The sequence below is a fragment of the Ochotona princeps genome, chromosome 3 (genome assembly GCF_030435755.1).
Source record: "Ochotona princeps isolate mOchPri1 chromosome 3, mOchPri1.hap1, whole genome shotgun sequence".
NCBI lineage: Eukaryota > Metazoa > Chordata > Mammalia > Lagomorpha > Ochotonidae > Ochotona > Ochotona princeps.
The window spans coordinates 92,340,139-92,353,133 of record NC_080834.1 but is presented as its reverse complement, the minus strand read 5'-3'; the positions used below and the strand labels follow the sequence as shown (position 1 = coordinate 92,353,133).

Below are 12,995 nucleotides of genomic sequence, written 5' to 3'. Positions count from 1 at the left end.
CCCCAGGTTACACTGTAGCTGCTGCAGGAGCCAGCCCCAGGTTACACTGTAGCTGCTGCAGGAGCCAGCCCCAGGTTACACTGTAGCTGCTGCAGGAGTCATCCCCAGGTTACACTGTAGCTGCTGCAGGAGCCAGCCCCAGGCCAGACAGCCTTTTCTGCATCCCCACACCTGCACCTGCACTTGCAAAGGAAGCAAGGAGAGGAGGACCGATGGAAAGCTGCAGTAGAGGGTGGATCCTCTCCGAGTTCAGTGCAGATGGAGCTAAAGGCCCCTCACTCACACAAAGGTGAGCTCATCTCTACCTGCACCCCCGGGGATGCAGAGCACTAGGGGAAGATTGGTCCGTGCCCTCACACAACCAGAAAGTTTGGGGTGATGCTAAGAAACCCCCTGTCCCAGTCTATGTGCAGTTTCCTCTCTTTCCAAGGCTGCCCCTGACGTTCTCCCTCCTGTCTCAAAGGCAGGACAAGTGGTAAGCAGAGCTCGGGGTGCAAAGGGGGCCTCTGGACTGGAGCAAAGCTCAGCATGATCCCGTGGGACTGAAGATGCCCCTGCCCAGGACCAGCTAACTTCTTCCAGGCACAGCACCTAGCAAGACCCCATTACACCTATGTCTATAGGCCTGCCAGAGACAGGGGTGCAGCAGGCATTCAGGCAGATGAAGATGACATGTGGCTTCACGCTCTCTGCAGAAGCGGGGTGCAGAGGCTCATGGCAGGGCCCAGGGCTGCTCTTGTGTTCTCTGCCCTCCAGCAAGATCCTCTCTCCCCCCTCCCTGCAGATGAGGGCCCAAGCCCGCCATCCTCCTTGCTGAAGGCTCCCATGGGGCAGTAAAAGGTTCCTCTCACATTTCCAGGGTGTAGTACATCCCCCACAGCCACCCACCAATCAGGTCCAGATGCTGTGCCAAACATCGACAGGGGCTCCAACCTCACCAGCTCCAGTCACCAGCTCCAGAAATCGGGAGATTAAATAGCAACGTCCCTTTGCAGTTCCCAATGCTGGCTGCTGAAGACAGAGCCTTCACCTTAAGCCAGAGAAGCCTTCCAGCTCTCTGTGACAGCAGGGTCAGTAAAGAACCCCATTTTCTGCTCCCATGGAGCCTGGAGACAAGACAGTAGGCAAAGCCAGACCTCCTTTGTATCCTCAGCAATCCTGTTCACCAAACCCAGCTGACCACCGCAGAAGGGAGGCGCCAGCCTGTGACACTTGGTGACAAGTCAACAGGGGCTGCTCTCCACTACAGATCATGGGATGGGCAGTAAGTGGTCATGCCTCTCCCCACCCCCCACTCCAGGACCCTACATGACCTGGCAGCTCCCAGTCCTGGCAGAGTGGACCTACACCAGACAGCCCCTCATAAACAGGACCACAGACACACCAGGCAACCAGGAACTAATCAAGACACTCTGGCCAGGATTCAGATGCCAGCAGTGACCACCCCTGTCCAGATGCCAGCCCACACCACGCCACGCTGGCCATCAGCAAAACACCCTATCACAGGAAGCATCCTTGCCACCTCCATGGGACCCCAAGACCGAGTTCCTTGGCTTCAATCTAAGCACAGCTTCATTGTGGTAGGAATTTGCACAGCAAATCAGGAAATGAAAATCTCTCTCTCTCTCTCTTCCCCGCCTCCCTCCCCAACCAGCCCAAATATTCCAAATACAGGGGCTCCAGCTACAATGCGGAACCTGAAGGAGGAATGAGAGGCCTCTTGCACACTCCTGGTTTCACTCATTCTCCCATGCTGCTCTGCAGAGCCACCAGCTGGCCCTGTATCAGCTGACATGGGCAAGAGGCTCCACCATGCATCACCCATGGAGCAGCAGGCAGAGGGGTCCTGGTGCAGACCCCTCTGATGGGACTCCACTCTAACAGAGCATGAACCACCAGGGCACCATAGGCATTAGGGTGCAGCACTGCAGAGCCTGAAAGTTGGGGTTGCCACCTGAGCTCAGCCCCTTGTGGGTTGCTATTAAACCTGTTCTGGACCCAGGACCCCAATCCCTGCCACCTCAGGGTGGGCTTCTGCGGTCTGCCCAGGGCTTCTTGCATAGGCTTCTGGAGGGTTTCCTTAGTCCTTCCAGGTGGCCAGGGACACCAGACACTGGATTTGAGTGAGCTTTGCTTGGGATCCCACTCCCACCTGCTGTCTGGGCAAGTGCCAGGACAAGGAGCAGAGTCAGCATGGAAAGACGGGAGTGCCCTGGAGCTGGAGGAACTGAGGAGGACTCAACATAGCAGGACAACCCAAGGCAGGGCTGGTTTCACACACAAGCCAGCAGCACCCACCCTCCAGCAAGTCAACAAGTCCAACTGTTCCAGAAATGGGTCCCTGTGCCCACACGGTGCCTCTGGGCAGAATCTTACCCCCTCTTCAGCAGCAACCTCCCACCCTCACGGACCACCTGCCATGTGCCAGGCTCCTGCTGCTGCTGTCACCCTGTTAAGGTCATGAGTGAGGGGCAGGGGTTAGAGGCTTCCACTCCCAATCAGCCCAGGCTGGCTTTAAATCCAGGTCTGGGCCCCTGCCCTGGTCTGAGTGCGCTTTTGCAGCTCTGGGGCTAGGAAAGGCTAAGCAGAAGTGGGCAGGGGAAGCAGGTGCAGGTGGCACCCGGGGGGCACTGACCTGCACAGGGTAACCAAGCCAGGAGTCCTGGACACTACGTCCCAAGCCCAAGGCTACAGCAGGGCTTAATCAGGCTGCTTAGCAGTAATCACCCTAATAAATAAAACAAATGGCTTTCATTTAAAACACATTAAGTTCACAGCAGGCTTACTGCCAGCTGAAGTAGCCCGGCTGGGCTGCTCAGAACAGGCGCTGAGTGGTCCCCAGGAGAGGAAGAAGGTCCCCGTGGTCTATGTGAAAAGACCGCAGGGCAAGCAGTGCCACCTCCGCCAGGGCTCACACACCCATTTCCCGCCAGGAAGCGGAAGCCCCTCGGCAGTTTGGTCCCCCAAGCACGACAGGAATCACAGGGTTTTAGCCCCTTTACCCTCGACGCAGGTTTACCAGAGACGCGGGAAGAAGTCACCACCCCCTAACTCCGTCCATGGGGGGGGGGGGGGTGGACCGAGGAAGGAGACCTGGGACCCTGGGCACCAGCCTGGGTGGCCCTTGGTCCCCGGAGCGCAAATGTGGGGCCGTGGTGCCGCCCAGTGGCCATGTGGAGCAGCGACCCAGCCCAGGGAACACCAGCTCCCAGGGCTCGCCTGGATCCACAGCTCCTCTGGGGAGGACGCTTCCGTGCCAAAGGGTGCTCCTGGGGTGCACCCTGCCCCGACACTGCCTCCCCGACGGTGTGAGGCCCTGGGCACCTGCAAGGGGCCGACTAGACATGTTGCGGGCGGTCAGGGGACTCCCTTCCACCAGTTCCCCCAGGCTGAGTGAGGATGAGGCACGCATTTACTGTTGCGGTCCCTTTGCGGCATTCAGGTCCTGGCTCCAATCAGCACCAGTGGGTGGCTCCGCAGGGCCCCAGGTCCTGCATCAGGGCAGCTCTGCCATGCAGCCACCTGCAAGGGACTGCAACCAAGGAACCCCACTGGGCATTGCTTGCCTCCTGCGGTCAGCGGGCACCCAGCCTCTGACCTGTGGCCCCACCAATCTCCCATGAGCACGTGGATAAACACCTCCCACCGCACTGAGCCCCTACAGTTTTATCTTTTGAGGTGGTAAGAGAAGGGTTGAGGTTATCCACTTCGGACAGTGGGTCAGAAAACGCCAAAAGGCCCCTATTGTGGTGCAGTGGGTTAAGCCATACCCTGCAACTCAGTATCCCCTATTAGAGTGCCAGTTCAAGTCCCCACTACTCTGCTTCAGATCCAGCTCGCTGCTAAAGCACAGGAGAAGGAAGGGAGGGAGGGGATGGCCTGAGTGCTTGGACCTTTACACCCAAAGACCCAGATGAGATTCTGGAATTCCTGGCTGCTGCTTCCTGCCTCCTGGCTCTGGCCTGGCCTGGCCCAGCCTGGCCCAGAGCACTAAAGCCATTTGGGGAGTGAAGCAACAGGTGGAAGATCTTTGTTTCTGTCAATCTACCTTTCAAATAAATAAATAAATACTTTTTTAAAAGTTCAATGATTAAAATGAAAAAAAAAATCAAATACATGTGGTGCAGTTGTCCTTAGCAATCTGCAATCAATTCATCATTAAGGAAATGCAAATCAAAACCACAAAGGAGCACCACTTCCCACCCACTACAACAGCGTCATCAAGGACAGGAACCTGCATGGTGGCATGGCACGTTAAGCTGCTAGATGTAAAGCTGGCATCCCATACGAGCTCTGGTTCAAGTCTCAGCTGCTCCACTTCTGATCCACTTCCCTGCTGATGCATGCTGGGAAAGCAGCAATAAACAAGCCCCGGTGCTTGAAAGCCCCTGCCATCCATAATGGAGACCTGGATAGAGTTCCAGGTCCCTAGCTTTGGCTTGGCACAGCCGTTGCTGAACAGCCATTTAGGGAGTGAACCAGTGGGTGGAAGATCGATCTTTCTTTCTGCCTTTCAGTAAAAAAAATAGAAATAGGCTTTTGTACAACAAACAGTAAGAGCTGGTGAGGATGTGGAGAAACGGGCACCCTCCCACACCGCTGGCATGAAGCTGAGCTGGAGCAGTGAACCTGAAAGGGCTTGGCAGTTCCTCAAACGAGAAGAGTTGACACACGACCCAGTGACTCCATTACCAAGTTCTACCCTAAACATCCAAGAACAGAACTGAGACACGAATGTTCACAAACACGTTAGTTATAGTTCACAGCCAGAAAGTGGCCACAATTCCAGCGTCCATCCTATACCAATGGATGACATGGCATCACAGATCAGCAAGGAGCAGGGACCAAGTCCCCACATTTGGCACAACAGACACCATGCTCCACAACAGAGCCCATACAGCAGGGCCACAAGCAGATGAGCCCGTGGATAGCACACACTGAGCACAGACACACATACACGGGTGATTTCTGGGGGATGGAGGAAAACAGGCTGACTAGGAGTGATGACAATGGTTTCACACGACCAGAGAGCAAGGTGAATCCATTTACAGATGTCAGTTACACCTCAACTTTCTTATGGCAGAAAAACAAAACTCCTTGTCTTTTTGAAAATGGCCTGTAAACACACAGAACATTTGGGAAGCCATGGAGTCACCAGTGCCCAGGGTGGGAGCATTTCCTGCCTGCCCCCAGCTCCCCACAGCTCTCATCAATGACCCACGAGTTAGTTTATTTCATGCACCTGACAACGGCCAGACTCCCTACAGGGTTTCTTTGCCTTGGAATTCTAACACATCCAATAGGTTTCCAAACTGGTGGTGGAAAACAGGATGAAGTTTATTTTGGTGCCAAAAACAATTTTTGTTTAAATACACACGAGGAGTCTTCAGAAAGTTCATGGGGGAAAATGTAGATTATTATCTAAAATGCATGAGTTTCCACTTTCGTATCAAAGCAAAATCAATCTTTTCATAGCATGTTCCATCAACTTTTTTAAGATTTATTTTTATTGAAAAATCAGATGTACAGAGAGAAGAGACAGAAAGACCTTCCATCCGCTGATTAACTCTTTAAGCAGCTGCAATGACTGGAGCTGAGCCAACCTGAAACCAGGAGCCAGGAGCCTCTTTCGGGTCTCCTACACAGGTACAGGGTCCCAAGGCTTTGGGCCGTCCTCTACTACCTTCCTAGACCACATGCAGAGAGCTGGATGGGAAGCGGGCCGCCAGGATTAGAACTGGCGCCCATATGGGATCCCAATGTGTGCAAGGTGAGGACTTTAGCCACTAGGCTACCACATCAGGCCTATGTTGCATCATCTTTTTGAAGTATGCTTGTACTTGTGGAATTGTGTTTCTCATATATGATACAAAACTATACAAAATTTTTCTGGAGAGATCCATGATTACAAAGTTTTATACAAGAAATATACATGGGGAACCAGCATTGTGGTGCAGTAAGTTAAGCGACCACCTGCAGTACCAGCTTCCCATAGGGGTGCCAGTTCAAGTCCCAGCTGCTCCACTTCTGATCCAGCTCCCTGTTAATGGCCTGGGAAAGCAACAGAGGATGGGATAAATACTTGGGCCCCTGCACTCACATGGGAGACCCAGAAGCAGCTCTTGGCTGCAGCCTGGCCCAGCTCTGGTCGTTGTAGTCATTTGGGGAGTGAAAGAAGATTGCTCCCTCTCTGTCATTTTGTTACTCTGCCTTTCAAATAAATTCATAAAAACAATAAACAAACATACATCGGCACACAAACCTCTGTGATTGTTTTCATGAATATGTTAGCATTTCAAAGAGTGCCACTGTTAAGTCTATTTAATAAAACATGGACTGTTCTGTAAATACCATCATATAAAATACAGGTCTCTTTACAAAGGGCCTCACTCACTTCAGGCCACATTTTTTGACCACTGATTTTCCAGATGGCCATGAGCTATTCCAATGCTTCATCCTGGTGCTTGCCTCCTGTGACAGTGTGCACACTTCCAGTGTCACCTGTTTATCATTAGTTTCATCCTGGGAGTAAGCAGCATCATGATCACACCCAGGCTGCTCTGAGGCCCAATGAGAAGCTGAGATCCAGTCTTACCACCTCAGGGTATCAGCGGCGATTGGTTCCCAAAACCCCTCCATCACTACCGCCATCCATGCACACACCCGCTTCCTCTCTCTTCTCTCCCACCCAACCTCAGCCTCCTTCAGAGCTGGCTGCCTCTGTCTCTAGGGCACAAGGTAGGAGTAAGCAGGAAACCCACATGCCATCCCTTCCTCGTGACTGCCGGAGTCCAGTGGGGGCGAGGAGGGGACACCTGTGCTGAGGGCTGGCAGGGTCTGACAGTGTTATGTCTCTGTGTTGTGCAGAAGAGGGGCAGTCCAAGGCAAGTGCTTCTAGATGGCTTTGGGTTTAAGCAGTAGGGGTGTAGCCATCCACCACTCAGTTACCAGAACGTACCAGCACTTGTGCTCTCATGGGGCCAGGACCTCCATATGGAGGACACTCCTCCCAGACCAGTCCTCTGGGCCCCTTGCCACTGACCCAGGCACACCAACTCCTCCCCAGAGCCAAGGCCAAGGAGGGCCTACTGAGCTCAGGGAGCCCGCCACCCCACACCAGCCACTGCCCTGGCTCCAGACTGTCCCTGTGGTAAGCGGGACTGGCAACTATCGTGCCAGAAGCCTGGATCTGCTGTCCCACGTGAGGGGGACAGCTTGTCCACTGGGCTGACCTCCCACTCAGGGGAAAGAGCTGAGGGGCTCCCCTAAGCCTCAACACAAAGAAGGTAGGCAAAGGTGTTGGCCTTCACAGAGACCATAGTCTAACTGGGGAGAGTGGAGAGAGAGACGCAGACAGACTGGCACAGTGCACTCCCACCAACGCCCCCACACTTACAGTTCTTGCTGAAGGAGTCTCCCCCAGGCAGCTCACTCTCTTACTTCCTTCTGTCTCTGTTCCAAGGTTACCTGGCAGGTGGTCCCCTATGCAGAACAGCCAATAGCTCCCACCCTCGACACCTCATGTCCCCATCTCTGGAACTCATCCAAACCTGATTTACCCCAAATATGCCTAGGCATGTGCTTAAAATTCACAACACACAAATCCACCAGGTTAGACTGTCCATTCGGGCTGGACTGGGCCTGTCCATGGGCACTAGAACATGTCTGCCACAGGCTGTAGATCAACAGCAGCTTCTGACTGAAGCAGCAAAGGAGACACACATAGCCTGGCAAAGCTTCTAGGAAAGGCCCTCTAGAAGGTTAACATAAGAGCTGGCGACTCGGAACCAGCCCATGCTGTTGTGCCCGTGGGAGCTGGCCAGTGGGGAAGGCACGAAATGTTAGTTAGGTCCCAGGGGTGATGAGTGGGCTGGGGGAGAGCCTTGAGTCATGCTCAGCGTGTGGACATTCCCAGAAATCGGTAGAGCAGAGCCATATTCCAAAGCAAGATGCAGAAGCACTGCTCTAAGCCAGGCTGAGGACTAAAGTCAGGCAGCCTTTCTGAATGAGTAAGGCAAAGGCCAGCCCTAGGGATGGCGAAAGAGCCACTGCCTCTGCCAGTGTGGAGTGCCAACCCCTGGACCTTACTGAGACGAAACATAAACCAACTCTGACTTAACCATGAACCGGGGGTTGCCTCGGCTGCATATTGCATCGCCCTGGACACAGGAGGAAAGCTCTCAGAAGACAGGATGGGACTCCACCTGGTAGACACGTGAGACAACAGGTGGCACCAAAGCTCCCTGAGAAGCAACAGGCTTTCATGGAGCTCAGGGTGGGACGGCTGCTGCCCAGGAGGCAGAGGCCCGCTGTGACAGGTGCAGGATGCTGGGGCGACCTGGCAGGACAACAGGCAGTCAGGAGCCACAGGAGGACAAGGGGATGTGGCAAAGCAGCACTGTGATCAGGTGACATGGCAGGGTTTCCCAGGTAGACAGGACCATCAGCCTGAAAGTGGCCCACCCAATGGTTCTGGAAGGTCTCCTCTGTCCCCAGCCTTGCATATCTCACCGGAAAGGATGCCCAGCACACAGGATAGTCAAAGCAAGCCTGAAGAGGAAGCCCGGGAGCACCAGGCACTCCTCCGTCCACATCACAGTGACCTCTGCACTGCATGCCCAGTTGGACCCAAATAGACTCCCAGACCCCATTTGTGAGATTCCAACCCACAGCCTGGACAGCTCCCGTGTGTGTGCGTGTGTGTGTGTGTGTGTGTGTGTGTGTGTGTCCAACGTTTTTACCCCACGAGCCCAGGCGATTCTGATCCAGTTAATCAGTGGACTTACGCCAGAGACCTGAATGGCGGTACCTATGCTGGTACCTGCAGCACAGCAGGCTTAGATGGTGACCGAGTAATTAGTACCTCCAAACTGCTAGAAGAAAACCCAGAGATTCTGAAAAGCCTTCAGCAACAGTCGAAACAAGATCGCTATGTTTTGGTGAAATTTTTCTTTTTGGTTGATCTTTAATTCTAGGCAGCCCTCTGTATTTCTGGATTCAATCAACTGCAGATTAAACACATTCAGAAAAATACTGCCTCTGTTCTGTGCACGCACAGGCTTTTTCTTCTGCCATGATCCCTTAAACAAGATAGTTACATAACTGCTACAACACATCAGGTGACATCCCCAGAAACCGTCTAAAGTAAATGGGAGAACATGCAGAGAACAGATACACATTCCATGCCACCTTCCCCAGGGCACCTGAGCATCCCTGCATTTGGGCAGCTGAGAAGGGAGTCCTGGAACCACACCCCTATGATGAGGTCACTAGCGAGGTCCTGTGATCTATTTTGCAGCCATTTCCACTAAAAAGGTGGGGGTTTTTGTTTGTTTGTTTTTCTGCATCACTTGAAAAACGGTCTGGGAAAAAAAATAAAAGAAGAAAACATCTTGGAAGAGACTTCTAGGTATGGACACAAGTGCTATGTCTCCAGACAGTCAAGAGAGCAAACAGCCGCCTTCTTGTGCCCATGGACACGCCTGAAGTCACCAGTCCAGCTCAGATGGTGTAAGAGAGAAGTGTAAGTGCTCAATAGAAACGCACTGGTCCAGGACATGCCGAGCCCCATGTGCCAGCAGCTGGCTCCCAGGGGGCTCACACAGCTCCCCACCTGCTATGCCTCCAGCCCTTTTGTTCCTTCCAGCTCCAGTGCAACCTGGGTGTGAAACGTCATGAACCACCATGTCAGTTGGTGTTGAGTAGTAGTTCTCAGTATAAACTTCCCTGCCATGTACACATGCGGTTAAGATGCTGGGGACTCAGCATGTCAGAGTTGTCAGGGCCCGCTGTCCTGAAGGAGTTCTAATTAATTCAGTACTTTTATAGATAGAACTGGAGTGAATGTCACTAAGCAATGAGGCTGCAGGGAATGTTGGTCATGGAACCAATCCTTAGGCTGACGACGGAAGGCTGGTTACCCAGCTAAGGGAGGGCACAGCAGAAGGGCACGTATGAACCCTCTTTCAGGCATATTCTAAACCAGAGAGTTACATCACAAAGTGAACCTTAAGAACCACACCTTTAGCATCTTTATCACAACAAGCAGAGTCCTAAGACAGCAGGCGTAATTTGGCGCAGGGACTGAAGAACTCTAACCTGACCAGGGTCTCTAGCCAGGACCGTGGGAGATCCCAGTTCCCCCAGGACATCTGCAGCAATCTGCAGGCTTTGGGTGAGATACGCTGGAGGCAGAACAGCCCAGCAGGAGGCATGAAGTCATCTTTCCAGACAGGACCCAGGAGCAAGGCTAGACGCTTCTCTGGTGCCAACTTTGTAGCAGGCATCATCCATAGGGATGGACTACAAGGCATGATGTGGCCATCGCCAGGGAGGCACAAGAGGAAAGGACAAGGTGACGCACCTGTCAGCTGGGGGCTCCCTGGACCATCCCAAGGATGGTACTGGTCGATGGGCAAGATGCAGGAATGCAGAGATGGAGTTCCCTGAGGGTTGGAAGGGCAAAAGCAGAGGCTTGAGGGGCTGCAGCAAGAGCTGTGGCTACAGCCCAGGACAAGGGGACAGGGGAGACGTGGCAATAGTGTGGAGCAGGCCAGGGTTGCTGCCTCTGATTCAGAAGACAATAATGAGATGACAACGCTGGGTGGCATCCGAAGACCTGGTCAGATCCCAGGTTGGCCCAGCCTGGCTCTCACCGTTCTCCCTTGAACTGTGGAAGGATCTCTCAAACACTAGGCAGTGTCCTAAGCTTTACAAGGCCCCACCCCCAGAGATTCCAATCAGATACAGGGGACTGGGTCCCAAGCTTAGAAAGCCCAGGTCAGACAGAGCCACAAGCTCCAGGACCTGGAACAGATCAAGGAGACTGTTCTTAGCTGGTTCATGTGTCCATGGGCAGGCAAAGGGACATCTCCCTCCTCCCATGGTGTCCTAATCCATCCCGCTGGTTCTTCCTGGGAGTAAGTTATCCTCTAGGCTCATCAAGAGAGGACCAAAGGGAAAAACCACGGACATGGAATCCTCTGAGGTCAGGGGGTGGGAGAGGTGGTTAGCAGAAATGGGGAGTTATGGAGGTTTGGACCCAGACTGTCCCCACCATCTTGGCACATTCTCAGGGGAGGTAGAAGCTGCAAATAGCCAAGGGCACGAGGGGGAGGGAGAAATGCCCCCAGACAGACCAGCCCAGTAAAGGCGTGTTTACGAGGTCAGGTGCAGGTAGAGGAAGGAGAACCCATAGGTAGCCAGGAAGCTCAAGTTCACAACACAGCCCGGCCAAGAAGCTGAGGCCTGGCCCTGCATGCAGCACCCCGCAGAATCTCAGCACAAATCAGGGACACCGCCTCCCGCCACTCACATCTATCTCCATCCTTGAAGACCTTCTCCCTCTTCTCTCCAAAAACCAGTCAACTTTCAACCTTCAGGTGGAAAGGAGGCAAGGCTGTGACCAAGCTAATGTACACTCAGTGAGGAAGCAGCCCAGTCTCAGACAGGCAGGGGCCAGGCACCGAAGCAGAATGACAGCTGACGGCCCAGCCCAGGGGAAGGTGGCCAGACCTCCCATTTGGATGGAACTCCCTCTCTCTGCGCTCCCTCTCCCGCAGCTACAGGAACTTGTGGCTTCTCCACCTGACTCTGTGACCCTTAAGGGCACGCAAGCAGGGGACCCAGAGAGGAAATGAGATGGTTTTCACTGGGTATGGCCAGCTCTGACTGAAATACCTTAAGGTTTCTGAGAAATCGCTGCAACTTCAACCCTTCCTGAGGCCTCACCAGGGTCTTGCCAGGCTGACCACAGCGGGGAAGAAGACTGGTGCCTTCAAATGGTCAGCTCCATCCTCAGAAATCAAAGGCAGAGAGGGGCGACCTCCAGCAGGCGCTACTGAATCCTGCCACATTGTCACAGAGGGGTGTGACCGCGCTCCCTGGGTAGCACTTAGCCAGGGAGAGGGAAAACAAGGCAGTATACCAAGCCTGCAGATCTCCAGCACCAGCTGAGCACCTCTGGCGCGGGTACAAGCCCCTGGAGAGGCCGCCAACAAGCCAGGAACACACTTTCAGGGCCCGACTGCGGGCACTGGGCAACAGGCGTTGCGAGCTGGGAGTGCAGCGAAGCCCCTTCCGCTGGCCACTGAAGCTATGCCAGCAGCGCGCAGTATGGCATCCAAGACGAGCTTGGGCTACCCGCTAGGAGCCCCAAGCTGTGGCCCCGCTCACCTTGCACTTGAAGCCGGCGGCGGGCGGCAGTAGCTCCCGCAGCAAGACCTTTGCCACCTCACGGCTGGTCTCCTCGCTCACGAAGTGCAGGTTAAGTACCTCGTGCGCCTCGAACTTGGCGAGGCGCAGCAGCGAGCGCAGCGCAACACGGGCCTTGGACTGCAGCGCTGCATTGTGCTCGGCCTTAGTGAACATCATCAGCAGGTGGTAGTCCACGGGCCCGGCCCCACCACCCTCTAGGTTCTTGGCCTTGGCGCCCGCGGCCGGCGACACGGAGCCACGCGCCAGCTCCGGCGCAGCCGGCGAGGGCGCGGCGGGGACCCCGGCTCGGGCCTCCTTCAGCCTCTTGGTGGCGCTGGAGAAGGTCTCCCGGCCCGAGCCTAGGTAGTAGAAGGCACACACCGCGAGCGCCGCGGCCAGCAGCAGCGCGCAGTGGTGGGAACGCAGAGCGCCCCAGCGCGCCATGGCCCGAGCGCATGGGGACCCGCCTCGGAGAAGGCCCATGCGCCACAGGCCAGCGTCCCCGGGAGCCGGAGAAGGACCGAGGAGAACAGTACACCACAGCCTCTTAGGTTCCCCGGCCGCAGGCGGCGGCCATGGTGTAGGCGGGGCCGCGCCGCCCACAGCCAATTGTTGGTGCGGATCTGCGGTGAGACGGGATCGGGGCGTACCCGGAAACCCCTGGGTCCTAGGTTCAGAGAGATTCAAAGCCGGCTGGTTGGCACGTGGGGCGCACCGCGAGGGCAGGCGAGCGGAGAGAACTGGCGCTCCTACGTACACAGCTCGGCCCACTTCACGACATTCGGTTAGCAGCAAGATTT

At 54.8% G+C, this 12,995-nt stretch overlaps 1 protein-coding gene across 3 annotated transcripts in view; it reads right to left on the bottom strand.

The window, feature by feature from the left end:
• Positions 1–12,995, bottom strand: part of XXYLT1 (xyloside xylosyltransferase 1) — a 156,159-nt gene extending 143,164 nt beyond the window's left edge. For 2 of the 3 annotated variants that reach the window (XR_009245175.1, XM_058662094.1), the window contains exon 1: positions 12,175–12,995. Coding sequence is in view for 2 of the 3 variants with exons in the window: in XM_058662094.1 (XP_058518077.1) it covers positions 12,175–12,678 (504 nt within the window). In the remaining variant the exon portion in view is untranslated. The remainder of the gene's footprint in view (positions 1–12,174) is intronic. The other variant, XM_004577804.2, reaches the window with a different exon arrangement.